The sequence below is a fragment of the Oncorhynchus keta genome, chromosome 24 (genome assembly GCF_023373465.1).
Source record: "Oncorhynchus keta strain PuntledgeMale-10-30-2019 chromosome 24, Oket_V2, whole genome shotgun sequence".
Taxonomy (NCBI): Eukaryota; Metazoa; Chordata; class Actinopteri; order Salmoniformes; family Salmonidae; genus Oncorhynchus; species Oncorhynchus keta.
The window spans coordinates 28,416,166-28,434,218 of NC_068444.1; the positions used below are offsets into that span (position 1 = coordinate 28,416,166).

The window sequence follows — 18,053 nt, forward strand, 5'->3', positions numbered from 1 at the left end:
AATCACTCATAATCTTGCCAAAGCATATTCTATAGGAGGGGTTAATTTAAATGTAAAATAATTTGATATGATTTATATGAACCGGGTCATGAACATATGGACTTTGAAATGAACAAGGGAGAGGTTACAGTTAGGCTAAATCTCCCATAAACTTATTCCCACACTTTACAATAACTGTTCACAGTGGTCTGAGGTAGTCTCCGTATAGGCTAATCTCTCAATAACTGTTCACAGTGGTCTGAGGTAGTCTCCGTATAGGCTAATCTCTCAATAACTGTTCACAGTGGTCTGAGGTAGTCTCCGTATAGGCTAATCTCTCAATAACTGTTCACAGTGGTCTGAGGTAGTCTCCGTATAGGCTAATCTCTCAATAACTGTTCACAGTGGTCTGAGGTAGTCTCCGTATAGGCTAATCTCTCAATAACTGTTCAGTGGTCTGAGGTAGTCTCCGTATAGGCTAATCTCTCAATTGTGACACTGCTGCCCAGGTGACGAGCTTGTGATCTCCATGCAGCACCATGAGCCGTTGGAAAAGTACCCCTCAGCCTCAGAAGATGCCCTTCTGAAGGCATGCAGCTATAGTCATTATACTCGAATGTAGGCCCATGTGCCTACTAGCCAAATCAAGTGCAGAGCATGCTTGATGTGGGCAACTCATCATTCTAACATATTTTAACATTTAAATCATCCTTCATTCAGTTCAGTCAGTCTGACATCCATTCTGTAATTTGTCTGAGTGGCAATAGGAACTAAATCAAAGAGAATGGAACAGTCTTATTCATGTGTTTATTGAAATCCATGTGTGTATTCAAAAGTATCAGAATTATCCAAAGGTCTTTAGTAATTAATAATTCAATCTTTCATTTAGGCCTATCCAAACACAAAAATAGGCCTTGTAGGCATTGCAATTTAGGCTATCACACAATGGAAATATTTTAGAACTTTATTTGTGTTTTATAATTATTTATTTATTATAGGCCTCCCCTTAAAGAGATCCTAGCTCACAGGCCTCTAAATATATCCTCTACATTAATTTTAAATGCTGCTGTGTTATTTAATGGCCATATAGTGATGGCTATTTAACAGTCGGATGGCCTTAAGATGTTTTTCAGTCTCTCGGTCCCAGCTTTGATTCACCTTTACTTTACTCACCTTCTGGATGATAGAGGGGTGAACATACCGTGGCTCGGGTGGTTGATGTTGATTGATGTTGATGATCTTTTTGGCCTTCCTGTGACATCGGTTGCTGTAGGTGTGCTAGAGGACAGACAGTGTACCACCTGTGATGCGTTGGGCAAACGGCATCACTCTTTGGAGAGCCCTGCGGTTGAGGGCAGTGCAGTTGCTGCCCAGGGGGTAGTACAGCCCGACAGGATGCTCTCAATGGTGAATCTGTAAAAGTTTTTGAGGGTCTTAGGTGCAAAGCTGAATTTCTTCAGCCTCCTGAAGTTAGAGGCACTGTTGTGCCTTCACCACACTGTGTGGGTGGACCATTTTAAGATTGTCAGTGATGTGTATGCCGAGGAACTTTAAGCTTGTCACCATTTCCTCTGCGGTCCCATCGATGTAGATGGGAGTGTGCTCCTTCTGCTGCCTGAAGTCCACGATCAGCTCCTTCGTTTTGTTGACTTTGAGGAAGAGGTTATTTTCCGCCAGGGCCCTCACCTCCTCCTCACTGTAGGCTGTATCTTGTTGGTAATCAGGCCTAGTACAGTCTGCAAACTTGATGATTGGGCTGAGCATGCACCCTTGTGGAGTCCCTTTGTTTGAGGATCAGCGTAGTGGAGGTGTTGTTTCATGCCTTCACCACCTAGGGGCGGCCCCAGTCAGGAAGTCCAGGACCCAGTTGCACAGGGTGGGTTTCAGACCCTGGCCCCAAGCTTAATAATGAGCTTGGAGGGTACTATGGTGTTGAAGGCTGAACTGTAGTCAATGAACAGCATTCTTACATAGCTATTCCTCTTGTCCATATGGGATAGGGCAGCGTTCAGTGCGATGGCGATTGCATCGACTGTGGGTCTATTGGGGTGGTATGGAAATTGAAGTGGGTCTAGGGCCGGGTTCTCCAACTGGCGGCCCCCGGGCTGAATTTGGCTGTTGGTGGTTTTATTTGACCCCCCAAGTATTCCGAGCAACAACTAAAAAACCTTTGTGGAATTTTCATTGTTGGACATAAAAGACTACAAAAGCACCAGGAAATCAGCTCAGTGATTTTAATTTAAGAAATCTGTTCCCAAGTATTCCCATGCATAATAGAGAGACACATGATCGACACATGATCGTATACAAATGTAAGCAAGGTTTAAAATGATTATATTTTAGTCAAACATCCCTTTCTTCCTCTCGGTCCTCATCTTTGTAAGTCACCTTAATTTTGCACATGTGTGTTTTATCAATTTCTTTATGAAAATATCTAGCTAACTCCATGACAGTAGCTGAAGCAAGGGTCTACAGCACCACACACATAGACTACAAACGCATGCGGGGCCTGGCATGTCCTGAGCTTGTGATGTGAGCACAATTGGAATTGGTGAGAAGGCCGACACTCCAGCCTTTGGGTCTCTCGCTCCGCACTCCAGTAAAATTGGGCAAGCTTCGCTTCTCGCTCCGCTCACATATACTCTGGCCCGGACTTAGCCAAGTGCTTCTTCTGTCTCAAAGAACTGGAGGGCTGGGAGACAGAAGATGACCCAGAGTGAGTTGTTGGACAACTTATCGCTAAAGAACCCTAAATTGGTTCTTTGTGTCCTTTATTTCAATGTGTGTAACGTGAACGAAAGAATGCCGCCAGAAACATGTAACTAGTAATGTTGTGCAGTGTTGCCAACTTAGCGACACATTTTTTTTAAATCGACTAGCAACAAATCTAGCGACTTTTTCTGGTCTTATTGGAGACTTTGAGACTGACGTGAAAGCACATATCGTTCTTACTCTTCTCAATGAGCCACGGGTGCTGCCTTGGGCCCCATCCTCTGCTGGCTGATCCCGCCCAGGGCGGGATGCAAAATGATCTTTGTCTAAAATAAATTAATGCATTTGACTCACACAGCCTCAGTCACTTACTCACCTTGTCCACTGTGTGTGCCTCTCTGTGACATAAGCTAAACATCTAGCTGGCTAGCTCATGTCTAAACTGTACACTCAAAAATACAGAAAGGAGTGGGAATCAAACCCTGAATTAAAAGGCTGGTTGAAGCCGTGTATTGACATCTCAAAAACATACTCAAAAGGCAAAGCCTTATAACAGTTCCACCCAAAACAAGCTGCCATTTATGGTTTTAAAAAATTGACTCTGCAAAAAATGCTGAGGCCACCATGGCATTAGCTATCGCTGAACACTGTTCCATGCTGGCATGTGATCACATTGAAGAAACATGTAGAGCTGCTTTCTCAGACTCCACTGCTGCTACCCACTTCAAAATGCACAGGACAAAGTGCACAGAAATGATTAATGGTGTTCTAGCACCATACTTTCTGAAAAAGTTGGTCGCCGATGTGGGTGACCAGCGTTTCAGCCTCCTCCTCGATGGGTCCACGGATGTAAGTGTTTCTATGTACCTGGGGGTTGTGATAAGGTACTTTAGTGACACCAAGCAGACAATTGTATCAACATTTCTGGGGCTTGTTGAGTTGGAGGGAGGAGATGTCAAATCTATAGCCCGTGTTGTTGTGGCTTTCCTCGAAGTGTTGTCTTAAAAAGGAGAAACTCCTGGAGATAGGGACTGACAATGCCTCTGTTATGACGGGGATTAACAATGGGGTACATAAAGTGCTGAAGGAGGAGTATGGCCTCAAATATCTGGTTCTTATTCGCTGTGTGCCACTCTCTGCAGCTTGCTGTAAGTCATGCTTCCAATGACACCACCCCCCGTAGTGAGGAGTACTTGGTACGAGAGACTTATAACTGGTTTTCAGTGTCTCCAAAGCGTAGGGAGGCCTACAAGGCCATATATGAGACCATCAACTGTGGGGAGAAACCTTTACAGATAACCAAGGTGTGTGTGCCACATGTTGGCTCTCCATTGAACCCGCGGTTTCATGCATTTTGGACAAGTGGGAGGAGCTTAGGCTGCATTTTGCAGTCACCAAGTCCAGTGAACACTGCTACATGGCTGAGGGTTTATACTCCATGTACAGTGATCCTCAAAACATATTGTATCTGATTTTTTTAAGTCAATGCTGGTTGAGGTACAGTTGGCCATCAAGGCTTTTGAGAGAGAGCAAGTAGATCCTCTTAAGCTACTTGACAGCTTGGTTAGCCTGATCAAGTCTGTGAGCAGCAGAGTGCTGAATCCACTGGCACATTTTGATGTACTCCAAGGGCCAATAGATGGATACATCAGTCCCAAACCGTACCTTGCTTACCTCTTTGAGTCAAGGGCAGCTGAGCTCCACCTTGCGCCTGAGGATGAAAACAATGTCCGAAAGCGGTGTGTAGCCTTCACTGTCTCCCTCACTAATGAGTTGAGGGTGAGACTGCCGGACAACATCGAAGCATTGCAGTACATGTCAGTTTTCAATGTGGAGGAAACTCTAAAGCACAATAAGAGCCCTGGAGGAATAGAAAAAAATAGCCAAGCTCCTTGGCTACTCCCCTGCAGAGATAGACAAGATTGTCCAGCAATGGCGTGCCATCCATCTTAGTAAATGGAATGAGACACAAAACACACTGGGAATCTGGAGTGAGATTTGGAAGTTCAGGGATGCAGCTGACATCAACCCGTTTCAAGAACTTGCCATGGCTGCTGTGTCTGTGTTGTCCTTGCCACGTAGCAAACTTAGAAATCGCATGTCCTTGCAGACCCTTAACTCCATCCTGTACATTTGATAGGTACTGAAGCTGTCTGGTGAGGCTTACTATGAGCACTGATAATGTTTTGCAGCTTTTTGACACATCAGCTGCTTACTCATTTAAGTCAGCTCCCTCAGTTGCTGAACCTGCCATAGAGAGCCTTGCCAAAATGACGAACACCCACTCTTTCTGTGAGCCAGCACAGCCTGTGCGTGTGTGGAGGGGGGTCTGGGGGAAAAAAACAATTAACCTGAATTAGGGCCAGACTAGTTACCATAATTTTTTCACATTGCCATTGACAGTTTTTTCTATTGTCTCTTTTTGGTCCATTTAGATTGTTAATGTAGATTGTATACAAAGAAAATGTCATTTTTAAAAATGTTTTACTGTGACTTATTGTAGGTTCCTAAGTGGAACATAAGGTTAAAAAAAAAACAAATTAAGGAAACAAAAAAATCAAATAAACAACTAAGTAACTCCGCCTGAGTGTCTCTTTTGGGTCACTTTTGCCAGTCCCAAGCCCAGATAAAGGAGGAGGTTTGGAATTGTGACATAAAAAAAACAAGAATCGACAGAAGAAAGTTCATTTGTAGTTCTAAACATATTTAGGGTGTTTTTTACAAACTTTTTGTCTTTCCCACAAAGTTATTCCTCTCTCCTACAGCGTCCATCACAATTACATGCACATGGCCAATTATGCAAATTAGGTGAGGACATTATTTAGTGACTTTTAGGACAGCAAGAGTTGGCAACTCTGATGTTGTGCCAAAAGAACTGGGAACTTGGAAATCTCTGACTTTGGTTTGTTCAAGACAACTGGGAACTCTGGGGAGGGGGAAAGCGAGGTAAATCGTTTTGATTGGTCATCCAAGTCGGAAACTCTGGCATCTTTTGTCATGTTCAAAACAACTTGGAACTGGTAAATCTCAGACTTCCGACTTCATGGATGTTTCCTGATTACTTTGAATGTTCGAAATCATAGTGTAAGAACACTTTTAAAGCCTAAAAGGATAAGATGATCCAACTTGGCTAACCACACCTGTTTAGCAGATTCACTCATTTGTAAGTTATTAATAACCTAGTTAGCTTTCACATGTTCTTGTCAAACTGTCAACAAATTAGCTAGCAAGCAACAAGATATGCCAAAAAAAATCTAAAAACCATTTCAGGGCAAATAAATCAGATTTGACCATTCAGACACAAGTCGCAATGCTAGGAATCAGATTTGACCATTCAGACACAAGTCGCAATGCTAGGAATCAGATTTGACCATTCAGACACAAGTCGCAATGCTAGGAATCAGATTTGTATATGACATCAAACCACCTACCAAGGCGGGAAATGTGACTTGAAATATATATATATATATATATATATATATTTTTTTAACCTTTACAGGTACTGAAGGCAAGTCAGTTAAGAAAAACTTCTTATTTACAATGACGGCCTAGGAACAGTGGGTTAACTGCCTGTTCAGTGGCAGAACGACAGATTTGTACCTTGTCAGCTCGGGGGTTTGAACTTGCAACCTTCCGGTTACTAGTCCAACGCTCTAACCACTAGGCTACCCTGCTGCCCCATATCTGATTCCATGGGCTTTTTGGTGGTTCAGACTGAAGGAAAAAGAAGAGATTCAAATCGGATAAGCAATTTTAAAAAAATAATAATTGAGTCACTTCAAACTGCCAATGTGAACAAGGCTTTATATCATGTATTTTCAGGTAGAGATACACTACATGACCAAAAGTATGTTGACACCTGCTTGTTGAACATCCCAAAACATTCCAAAATCATAGCCATTAATATGGTTTTGGTCCCCCCATTGCTGCAATAACAGCTTCCACTCTTCTGGGAAGGCTTCCCACTAGATGTTGAAACATTGCTGCGGTGACTTGCTTCCATTCAGCCATGAGCATTAGTGAGGTTGGGCACTAGAATGTAATTGTATGCTGTAGCATTGAGAATTTCCTTCACTGGTAAGGAGCCTAGTCTGAACCATGAAGAACAGCCCCAGACCATTATTTCTCTTCCATCAAACTGTACAGTTGGCACTATGCATTGGGTCAGGTAGCGCAAAACCCAGGCATTACAAGAACAGGGTTAGCAATCTCTGCTCTAAAGAAACTGCGATATGCACATTGAGCTCATAGAAAAAAAATCTACTAAATGTAATGACGTCGGTCAATTAGTTGTTTAATTAAAACCCGAAAAATAACCAACGTTTTGGTTAATCACTCAGCACATAACCAAAAGGCAAATGTTTTCATGAATTTAAGATTTTGGCTTTGTGGCAGTGGTAACAATTGGAAACCGTTTTGCCTGTTGTGCTGATGGTGGCGAGCTAATGGGCCAGGGTTCTGGTCTGGAAGCAGGCTTTTGACTGCACTTACATTAGTACTTAGGTACTGCAGTTTAACTGAATCATGACTGAGAAAGACAATTCCCATTGATGGCCACATAGCGAAGTCACATTTGAAAATTCCTAATAAGTCACTTTAGTCATCAACTTTGTGGACAAAATGAAGGTACTCCTTTGATATAAAGTTGTTTGTCAGTTATGTCAGTTTGTCGCTTTCACGAGGTTGGAATAATAACATGTTCTACTACTGTCTCGGAGTGGAGCTGGAGTGGATCGAGTTTGGCTGGAGCGTGGAGCAGCCTGGTATGTTTGGTCTGTTTCGCAAGCGTTCCCGGAAGTCTCGATGTTGCAACTCTGGGTTTAGAAACTCTGAATCTATAATAATTTGGCTGCTCTAAATTCTTTTGACCAGCAGGAGCCACTATTGTGTACACTGTTGATCAGTGTCTAATTTACCTATTTTCGACACATTTGGCTCAAAGGCCTCAATGTATCAGGAAGCTTTGTTTCCCCATCACTAGAGCTTGTAACTGAAAAATACTGGTTAAAACAGTGTAGCTGCAATCTGTAACGCGACCTGACCAAATTGAAATCGAAACGTGAGTTATAAATATGTCATTCTCATTGAAAGCAAGTCTAAGAAGCGGTAGATCTGTTCTGTGTGTGCTATTTTCATGTTTCCCGTTCTTAAGTTTTGGTTTTAACTTGTTTTGTACACTAGCTGAAAATACTATATTTTGGGTTACTGAACAGAAGCCAGCCGCATCGTGTCAGAGGAAACACCATCCACCGTCAGCTTGCACCGCCACAAGGAGCCGGTAGAGTGCGATGAGACAAGAAAATCCCAGCCGGCCAACCACTCCCTTAACCCAGACGAAGCTGGCCCAATTATGCGGCACCTCGTGGGTCTCCCGGTCACGGCCGGTTGTGACATAGCCTGGGATCAAACCCAGGTCTGTAGTGATGCCTCAAGCACTGCGATGCAGTGCCTTAAAACGCTGCGCCACTGGGGTTTGCTGGTACAATGATTCTCTACACTTTACATTTGCTTGTTTTGTCACAAACTGAAATTAACTATTCGCAACAAAGCCTCCTTCACTCACGCCACCAAACTTACCCTTGTAAAACTGACTATCCTACCGATCCTCGACTTCAGTGATGTCATCTACAAAATAGCTTCCAACACTCTACTCAGCAAACTGGATGCAGTCTATCACAGTGCCATCCATTTTGTTACCAAATCACCTTATACCACCCATATACCACCCACCACTGCGACCTGTATGCTCTAGTCGGCTGGCCCTCGCTACATATTTGTCGCCAGACCCACTGGTTCCAGGTCATCTATAAGTCTATGCTAGGTAAAGCTCCACCTTATCTCAGTTCACTGGTCACGATAACAACACCCACCCATAGCACACATTCCAGCAGGTACAGTGGGGAGAACAAGTATTTGATACACTGCTGATTTTGCAGGTTTTCCTACTTACAAAGCATGTAGAGGTCTGTAATTTTTTTTATCATAGGTACACTTCAACTGTGAAAGATGGAATCTAAAACAAAAATCCAGAAAACCACATTGTATGATTTTTAAGTAATTAATTAGCATTTTATTGCATGACATAAGTATTTGATCACCTACCAACCAGTAAGACTTCCGGCTCTCACAGACCTGTTAGTTTTCCTTTAAGAAGCCCTCCTGTTCTCCACTCATTACCTGTATTAACTGCACTTGTTTGAACTCGTTACCTGTATAAAAGACACCTGTCCACACACTCAATCAAACAGACTCCAACCTCTCCACAATGGCCAAGACCAGAGAGCTATGTAAGGACATCAGGGATAAAATTGTAGACCTGCACAAGGCTGGGATGGGCTACAGGACAATAGGCAAGCAGCTTGGTGAGAAGGCAACAACTGTTGGCGCAATTATTAGAAAAATGGAAGAAGTTCAAGATGACGGTCAATCACCCTCGGTCTGGGGCTCCATGCAAGATCTCACCTCGTGGGGCATCAATGATCATGAGGAAGGTGAGGGATCAACCCAGAACTGCATGGCAGGACCTGGTCAATGACCTGAAGAGAGCTGGGACCACATTCTCAAAGAAAACCATTAGTAACACACTACGCCGTCATGGATTAAAATCCTGCAGCGCACGCAAGGTCCCCCTGCTCAAGCCAGCGCATGTCCAGGCCCGTCTGAATTTTGCCAATGACCATCTGGATGATCCAGAGGAGGAATGGGAGAAGGTCATGTGGTCTGATGAGACAAAAATAGAGCTTTTTGGTCTAAACTCCACTCGCCGTGTTTGGAGGAAGAAGAAGGATGAGTACAACCCCAAGAACACCATCCCAACCGTGAAGCTTGGAGGTGGATATATCATTCTTTGGGGATGCTTTTCTGCAAAGGGGACAGGACGACTGCACCGTATTGAGGGGAGGATGGATGGGGCCATGTATCGCAAGATCTTGGCCAACAACCTCCTTCCCTCCGTAAGAGCATTGAAGATGGGTCGTGGCTGGGTCTTCCAGCATGACAACGGCCCGAAACATACAGCCAGGGCAACTAAGGAGTGGCTCCGTAAGAAGCATTTCAAGGTCCTAGAGTGGCCTTGCCAGTCTCCAGACCTGAACCCAATAGAACATCTTTGGAGGGAGCTGAAAGTCCGTATTGCCCAGCGACAGCCCCGAAACCTGAAGGATCTGGAGAAGGTCTGTATGGAGGAGTGGGCCAAAATCCCTGCTGCAGTGTGTGCAAACCTGGTCAAGAACTACAGGAAACGTATGATCTTTGTAATTGCAAAAAAAGGTTCCTGTACCAAATATTAAGTTCTGCTTTTCTGATGTATCAAATACTTATGTCATGCAATAAAATGCTAATTAATTACCTAAAAATCATACAATGTGATTTTCATGATTTTTGTTTTAGATTCTGTCTCTCACAGTTCAAGTGTTCCTATGATAAAAATTACAGACCTCTATATGCTTTGTAAGTAGGAAACACTGCCGATTTTGCAGGTTATCAAATACTTGTTCTCCCCACTGTATATCTCACTTATCATCCCCAAAGCCAACACCTCATTTGGTCGCCTTTCCTTACAGTTCTCTACTGCCAGTGACTGGAACGAATTGCAAAAATCGCTGAAGTTGGAGACTTTTATTTCCCTCACCAACTTTAAACATCAACAATCTGAGCAGCTAACCGATCGCTGCAGCTGTACATAGTCCATCGGTAAATAGCCCACCCAATCTACCTACCTCATCCCCATACTGTTTTTATTTTATTTATTTTTCTGCTCTTTTGCACACCAGTATCTCTACTTGCACAACATCATCTGCTCATTTATCACTCCAGTGTTAATCTGCTAAATTGTAATTATTTGCTCCTATGGCCTATTTATTGCCTACCTCATGCCTTTTGCACACACTGTATATAGACTTTCTTTATTTCTGTGTCATTGACTTATTGTGTTATTGGCTTGTTTATTGTTTACTCCATGTGTAACTCTGTTGTTGTCTGTGTCACACTGCTTTTATTTCTTGGCCAGGTCGCAGTTGCAAAGTAGAACTTGTTCTCAACTAGCCTACCTGGTTAAATAAAGATGAAATAATTTATTTATTTTTTAACCGATAGCCTAGCGATTTCTGCATATTAGTATATATATTTTGAACCGTATTGTAGTTTAGTTTATTGGTCTTAGAGTATTATTACAGGTTCTTAAAGTCATTATAAACACTGAAATACTTTTACATTACAATAAAAATAACACATGTTAGAGCTTTGGGCCAGTAACTGAAAAGTCACTGGTTCAAAAATAGGTCTATACTAATGCTGAGAATGTTATTTCTTAACAGCCTGTAACTTGGCTAGAAAAATCATAATGCAGAAGAACATGCATCAGGTGACATTGAGGTCAAACGTCTCGTATAATGTCAATTTGGAAAGTATTCAGACCCCTTGACTTATTCCACATTTTGTTATGTTACAGCCTTGTTGTAAAATGTACTAAATCATTTCCCCCCTCATCAATGTACACACAATACCCCATAATGACAAAGCAAAAACAGGTTTAGATTTTTTTGCAAATTATTTAAAAAAGCTGACATTACATAAGTATTAAGACCCGTTACTCAGTACTTTGTTGATGCACCTTTGGCAGCAATTACAGCCTTGAGTCTTCTTGGGTATGACGCTACAAGTTTGACACATCATTCTTCTCTGCAGATCTGTCAGGTTGGATGGGGAATGTCGCTGCATATCTATTTCCAGGTCTCTCCAGAGATGTTTGATCGTGTTCAAGTCCAGCCTCTGGCTGGGCCACTCAAGTACATAGACTTGTCCCGAAGCCACTCCTGCATTGTCTTGGCTGTGTGGTTAGGATCGTTGTCCTGTTGAAAGGTGAACCTTCGCCACCAGTCTGAGGTCCTGAGTGCTCTAGAGCAGGTTTTCATCAAAGATCTTTCTGTACTTTGCTCTGTTAATTTTTCCCTCGATCCTGACCAGTCTCCCAGTCCCTGCCTCTGAAAAACATCCCCACAACATGATACTGCCACCACCATGCTTCAACGTAGGGATGATGCCAGGTTTCCTCCAGATATGATGCTTGGCATTTAGGCCAAATAATTAAATCTGGGTTTCCTCAGACCAGAGAATCTTGTTTCTCAGTGTCTGAGAGTCTTTAGGTGCCTTTTGGCAAACTCCAAGTGGGCTGTCATGTGCCTTTTTTTACTGAGGAGTGGCTTCCGTCTGACCACTACCATAAAGGCCTGATTGGTGGAGTGCTGCAGAGATGGTTGTCCTTCTGGAAGGTTCCCCCATCTCCAGAGAGAGACTCTGGAGCTCTACCAGTGATCATCGGGTTCTTGGTCACCTCTCTGATTGCTCAGTTTGGACAGGTCGCCAGCTCTAGGAAGAGTTTTGGTGGTTCCAAACTTCTTCCACGCTGCAGAATTGTTTGGTACCCTTCCCCAGATCTGTGCCTCGACACAATCCTGTCTCAAAGCTCTATGGGCAATTCCTTCGACCTCATGTCTTGGTTTTTGCTCTGACATGCACAGCCAACTGTGGGACCTTTATATAAACATGTGTGTGTGCCTTTCCAAATCATGTACATTCAATTTAATTTGCTACAGGTGGACTTCAATCAAGTTGTATAAATATCTCAAGGTTGATCAATGGAAACAGGATGCACCTGAGCTCAATTTCGAGTCTCATAGCAAAGGGTTTGAATACTTATGTAATTTTGTAAAAATTCATGAAAAAATTGATGTAAAACCTTGTTGTCATTATGGAGTATTGTGTGTAGATTGATGAAAACAATTCATTGAATACATTTTAGAATGAAGCTGTAACTTAACCAAATGTGAAAAAAGTCAAGGGGTGTGAATACTTTACAAATGCACTGTAAATACAGGCATATCTTTGAGTTAAAAAATGTATTATCTGAAGATACGTTTATCATTTGTTAGAACTGATTATATAAACTTGGAATGTGAGGATCTGCTGTTAAACCTGCTGACAAATTGTAGTGAATGTTGGGGTAGAGAAGCTACCCCGGGTCACTGGAGTGAAAGGCAAACACCCTAAGCATTGCGGATCGCTACAATATGTTGGTGTTGTGCACTAGTAGATGTGCGTAATAGCCATGCGTAAAAGGGAGAGCGAGAGACTTATGCGCCTGGTGCACATAAAATAAAAGGACCCGCCTGCTTGTACTCTGCTGCTGCTCAGAAAAAAAATGTTATCCCTCAGCGTAGTGGTCAACCATCATCAGTAATGGTTCACGCCTCAACCTCGTAACCTATTTTTGTTTAATCTCTATTGGGCGGTGAATTTGCAGGATATACCGGGAAAGCGCGCCATCCTGAAGAGATGGAAATAAAGATTACCAGTGGAGATGATTTTGATTAGTTGTGATAATTTACTTAATTTAACTATACTCTATAGTACTTTCGCCTTTTACTGGCATTAACGCTTCTAGTCAACCACAGAAACAGTGCGTACAAATAGGGCATGTTACCAGTCCCTATACCGGTTGGGGGTTGACTCGATGCACACTTATTTTTATCTGAGCAAATACTGTACTTTACATCAATCAAGCGAGATGAAGCTGTCCTTTAGTTCTCTGGTGATCACCGCTGGCATCTTCGGTATCCTCAGTTTCGCGTTCCTGGCTACGGCGATCGGGAGCGACTACTGGTACATTATTGAGGTGAACAGAACCAACCGGACCGATACAGACGTTTCGGATTCCCATTCCGGATTGTGGATAACTTATGAAGGTATGCATTCCTATGCATTTGGATGAAGTCATTTGAAACCAATGTCTTTCTTAGATGGATGCCTTTTATAGTATCAGTTAGGATTATTTGTCATTTTTCCTGTAGCAAGACACTGTTGTATTGTCACAATGAAAACTGCATCAAATCTGTGGATAATCCATTTGTTCCTCTGAATGTGTTTATCCATCTTTTCAGGTCAGAAGGTGTATTCTTACACATTTAACTCCCCCAACTACTCTGAACCTGAGATGCACATGTTGAGTGAGTTACCTGTCCATGATCACCTTATTAAACAAGACATTATAGAATAAAACATTTACAGCTATTGCTATTGTGAATAGATTCTCTTATTGATGAAGCCGCAATCTGTGTCTCAAGTGTTGGTGATAGAAGTGCTCCTATGGTTGGAATATTGTGTGTCTGTTTGTTTCCCCAGACATGCACAGTGCGATTGTGGTCCTATTGCCTCTAAGCCTGGTCCTGCTGGTGTTCGGAGGCATCTGTGGATTGATCAGTTCCCTGGCCCGGAGCCCCACCCTCCTCACTGGCACCGCCTCCTATCTCATCCTCTGCAGTAAGTGTGTCATCCATCATCGCTCATCCTTAGGGCCCTAACTCCTAGTCTTAGTGCTACTCTGTTTGTGCTACCATGCCAATGCCTTGTTACTCATTGTCATGTTTGGCATGACACGAAGTTGACATGATAGCACAAGGAGATCTGGGACAAGGGCAAGGTTACCTGACACCTACATGTCCAAATGCACTCCTATGCAACATACTCCCATCCATAATGTCTTTAGAACAGGGGTGGGCAATTCCTTGAGGGCCTGATTGGTGTCAGTTTTGCCCCAGCTAACACACCTGACTCCAATAATCAGCTAATCATGATCTTCAGTTTAGAATGCAATTTGATTAATCAGTTGTGTTTGCTAGGGATTGAGAACAAGTGATACCAATCAGGCCCTAGAGGACTGGATTTGCCAACCTCTGCTTTAGAGCAATGTTTCCCAACTCCAAGTACCAAGTAACCCCAACCGTACACATTTTTGATGAAGCCCTGGACAAGCACACCTGATTCAACTAGTCAACTAATCATCAAGCCCTCAATGAGTTGATTTAGGTGAGTTTGTCTCGGGCTACAACAGAAATATGTGCTGTTGGGTGTGCTCGAGGAAAGACTGCTTTAGAAAGACTGCTTTAGAGCCAGCCCATTCACTTAGAGTTGTGTGCATCTCAATCGTACAAAGGAGGACAATTGGAGGCATCAGGGTAATTTTAGATCATTGAGATTCACCCCTGTAGTTTCACAGTTGAAGTGAGAGGGTGGTGGTGTGGTTAATTGGAGCACAGATACAGAAAGTCTCACACCATCTGGCTCTGCATCACAGAACGACTTGGAAAGGTCTTGTTATTGTCGGCAATGTTATTTACCACAATGTCAGTCTCCACACACCCTAAACTATCTCCATGTGGTTGGAGCTAGACTGATAATAATGGGTTTGATTTGACCACAGAGGAAGGAAGAATATTTTAAGATGGATGTTCTCTCCACTGCCCACCAGACCAGTCCATCTTTTTAAATAGTATTTATTTATTTAACCTTTATTTAACCAGGTAAGCTAGTTCTCATTTGCAACTGCGACCTGGCCAAGATAAAGCATAGCAGTTCGACACATACAACAACACAGAGTTACACATGGAATGAACAAAGCATACAGTCAATAATACAGTAGGAAAAAAAGAAAAAGTATATTCAGCCCTACATCTCTCTCCTGTACTTAGTGGAAATGTTAGTATTGTTTGCCTCCCAGATAGTAGATGGATTACCGGGATTAGTATATCTGTTACTGATCTTTGGGGATGGCCAACACTGCAATATCCCTCTGCTTTCAAACACTTTCACTTCCTAATTTCATTTTGATGAAAGGGGGCTGCTGAGGAGAGCAATGATTTGGTTATATCCACTGAAATAAGTCATTTGTGTAATAGTGAGGGGGGTGGAGAGAATAGAAGAGGGAAGGTACTGGAGAGCAAGATATGGATGGGAATGACTTCAGCCAGCTGGAGAAAGAGGTGGAGGTTATGGGCTTTAAATTGGATGGAGATGAAGAGATTAGTGTTTGGGATTTAAACAAGAGAAATGAGGGTATGGAGAGATTGTAAAAATAAAGGTTTGTAGAGAGAGAACTAGGTTGAGAGCGATGGATGATGATAGATTTACACTGTACACCGATTTCCCCCATTACAAGGCCATATCACTGGGAAGGAACAGACCACAGATGGCTTGATGGCACCCCTGCCTAGCCTGTTGATTACCAATCCAGTTATGAGGATTACCTTCTCAACCGTACAGTATATCCTTTATTATCGTTATAGAGTCACTTGGCGCTAGAGTTGTAAAGACCTTCTCTATGGAAAGTGCAAGTACACAGTACTGTATGTCCTCTGAGAGGAATATCAATTAATTGGACAACACACTGCAAAGTGTTTTCCTTTTCATCGTTGGACAACATTACCAGGATTTAGCACCTCATTCTTTAGGGGCCCGATTCTGACTTAGGAAATTACTATTGCACACACCTTTCGGATGCACTTCTCAGTAGTTGGTATTCAGATTTACCTTGTGAAGGTGCATTACGGGATTTGCAGGCGTGGTTCCCTTGCGCGCGCTGAATAAATGTAAAACAACTCGTCAGTACATGTATCTTAAACCATCCCTTTAAATATTGTATACCTTTTAATTATAATTTTATCGAAAGACTAGAATACTAGAATACATCGAGAGAATGGGTTCAGAAAATAGGGATCAATGAAAGAATGCCATCTATGCGTCTCTATGCGTCTCTATGCGTCTCCGTTTCAGCACCAACTGGTAGATATAAAAAATACTCTGATCTTGTAGATTAATAAGGTATATTTTAGGGTTAGGAATCATAAACCGGTTTAGAGAGCCTTTACGCACTACATGTCTTGATGAATAAAAAAGTGGTTTGATTAATCCTGAAAATTGTCATATTCAAGTATAATCCATAAAATATTCAAAGGTGTAAAAAAGTGTACAATATGAATTTACCCTAATTCTCACTAATCATGAAACATAACGGTCCACTCGTCGTGAACCGTGCGCAAGGTTCCAGGCTTAACCTGCTACGTGTGGTATGATTTACTCAATGATTCAAAAAGGCTACGTGACCCAAATTATTGCACAACGTTAGCCTAATATGATCCACAAATGCTAGCGACCATCAGGAACAATTACACGAACGTGACAGAGGAATTAAAGGGAAACGGAATGGAATGATGCAAAATATAAGCTACAAATGGAAGAAAACTAACACTGAAGTGAGTTATAAATGTATGTGGGTATTACTGACGGTGGCTCCCCGATAGTGCTGATATTTAACATTACACACATTGTAAAATAAAACATGAGAAAAGCCCGGGCATAGGCTATAATTAAGACATTCTAATGAACATGCATTAACTCTGCAGGTTCGGCCCTACAGAAGCCTATAGTTTGGGTGTCCAAATGTCATCCACGCAAATTATGCGGGCACATTTAAAATTCGTAACAACGGCACAGCTATTTGTAGCCTCTTTCACTGTGGAAAAGGGGCCGCATTACATGTCATGTTGAGTTTCAGTTTGCTTCCGTATAGCTGGTTTCACATTCGTCTCCAAGCAAAAAATAAAGTATATGCTTTTTCCTCTTGGAACGGGCAGGTTCGCTCGACCTTATTCATGGGGTCCTCGCGCGTAAAAGTGGAATAATGAGGCGACTAAACCAAGGTCAGACTAAGGTTTATCTGTAGACACACCTCCGTTACAACTTCATTTCTTAGATCTCCACACCGAACAAATAGCGGGTGAATAGCATGCTGCTATCCTGCTTAGGTTCAATGTCAGAATACTCATGCTGTTCTCCTGCTTAGATTCAAGGTCAGAATACACATAGCGAGAGAAGTGCCTAAAATGGGAATTACGTTAGTTTTACGTGCGCTTAACTCTGGTCATAAAAGGGGCCTAATAGATTATGAACTTGAGGGTAGAGCGTTGTTTACTGTTTTACTTAATCAAGAGTGACCAATGCAGCAGCTTCAGCCAACACTCCGCTCTTGACCGATGGGCGTCCCCACACAATTTGAATGAGTGGAAGGAACATTCTAGTGCCCTTTCTCTCCCCGTGACACTGCCAGTTATAGGCCTAGAATAACCCTGATAAAGAAAGCCTTGTGATGCAGGAGAACTGAGTTAAGGAACAAGACTCTAAATGCCTTCAGACCTAATCAACAGCACATGGCAATGTGTGAAATGGAATCAAGGCTGGAATTACACCGAACAAAAAATATAAACGCAGCATGCAACAATTTCAACTGATTACAGTTCAAATAAGGAAATCACTCAATTGAAATACCTTCATTAGACACTAATCTATGGATTTCACTTGACTGGGAATACTGATATGCATCTATTAAACGGGTCAGTATCTGGTGTGACCACCATTTGCCTCATGCAGTATGACACCTCCTTCCTATTTGTATTTATTATGGATCCCCATTAGCTGCTGCCTTGGCAGAAGCTACTCTTCCTGGGGTCCAGCGAAATTAAGGCAGTAATACA

At 42.5% G+C, this 18,053-nt stretch overlaps 1 protein-coding gene across 1 annotated transcript in view; it reads left to right on the forward strand.

Moving 5' to 3' along the window:
• Positions 1-18,053, forward strand: part of LOC118402921 (uncharacterized) — a 33,371-nt gene that overhangs the window by 4,501 nt on the left and 10,817 nt on the right. Inside the window, exons 6-8 of the mRNA XM_035801291.2 lie at positions 13,312-13,433; positions 13,629-13,694; positions 13,870-14,007. Of these exons, the coding sequence (XP_035657184.2) occupies positions 13,312-13,433; positions 13,629-13,694; positions 13,870-14,007 (326 nt within the window). The remainder of the gene's footprint in view (positions 1-13,311; positions 13,434-13,628; positions 13,695-13,869; positions 14,008-18,053) is intronic.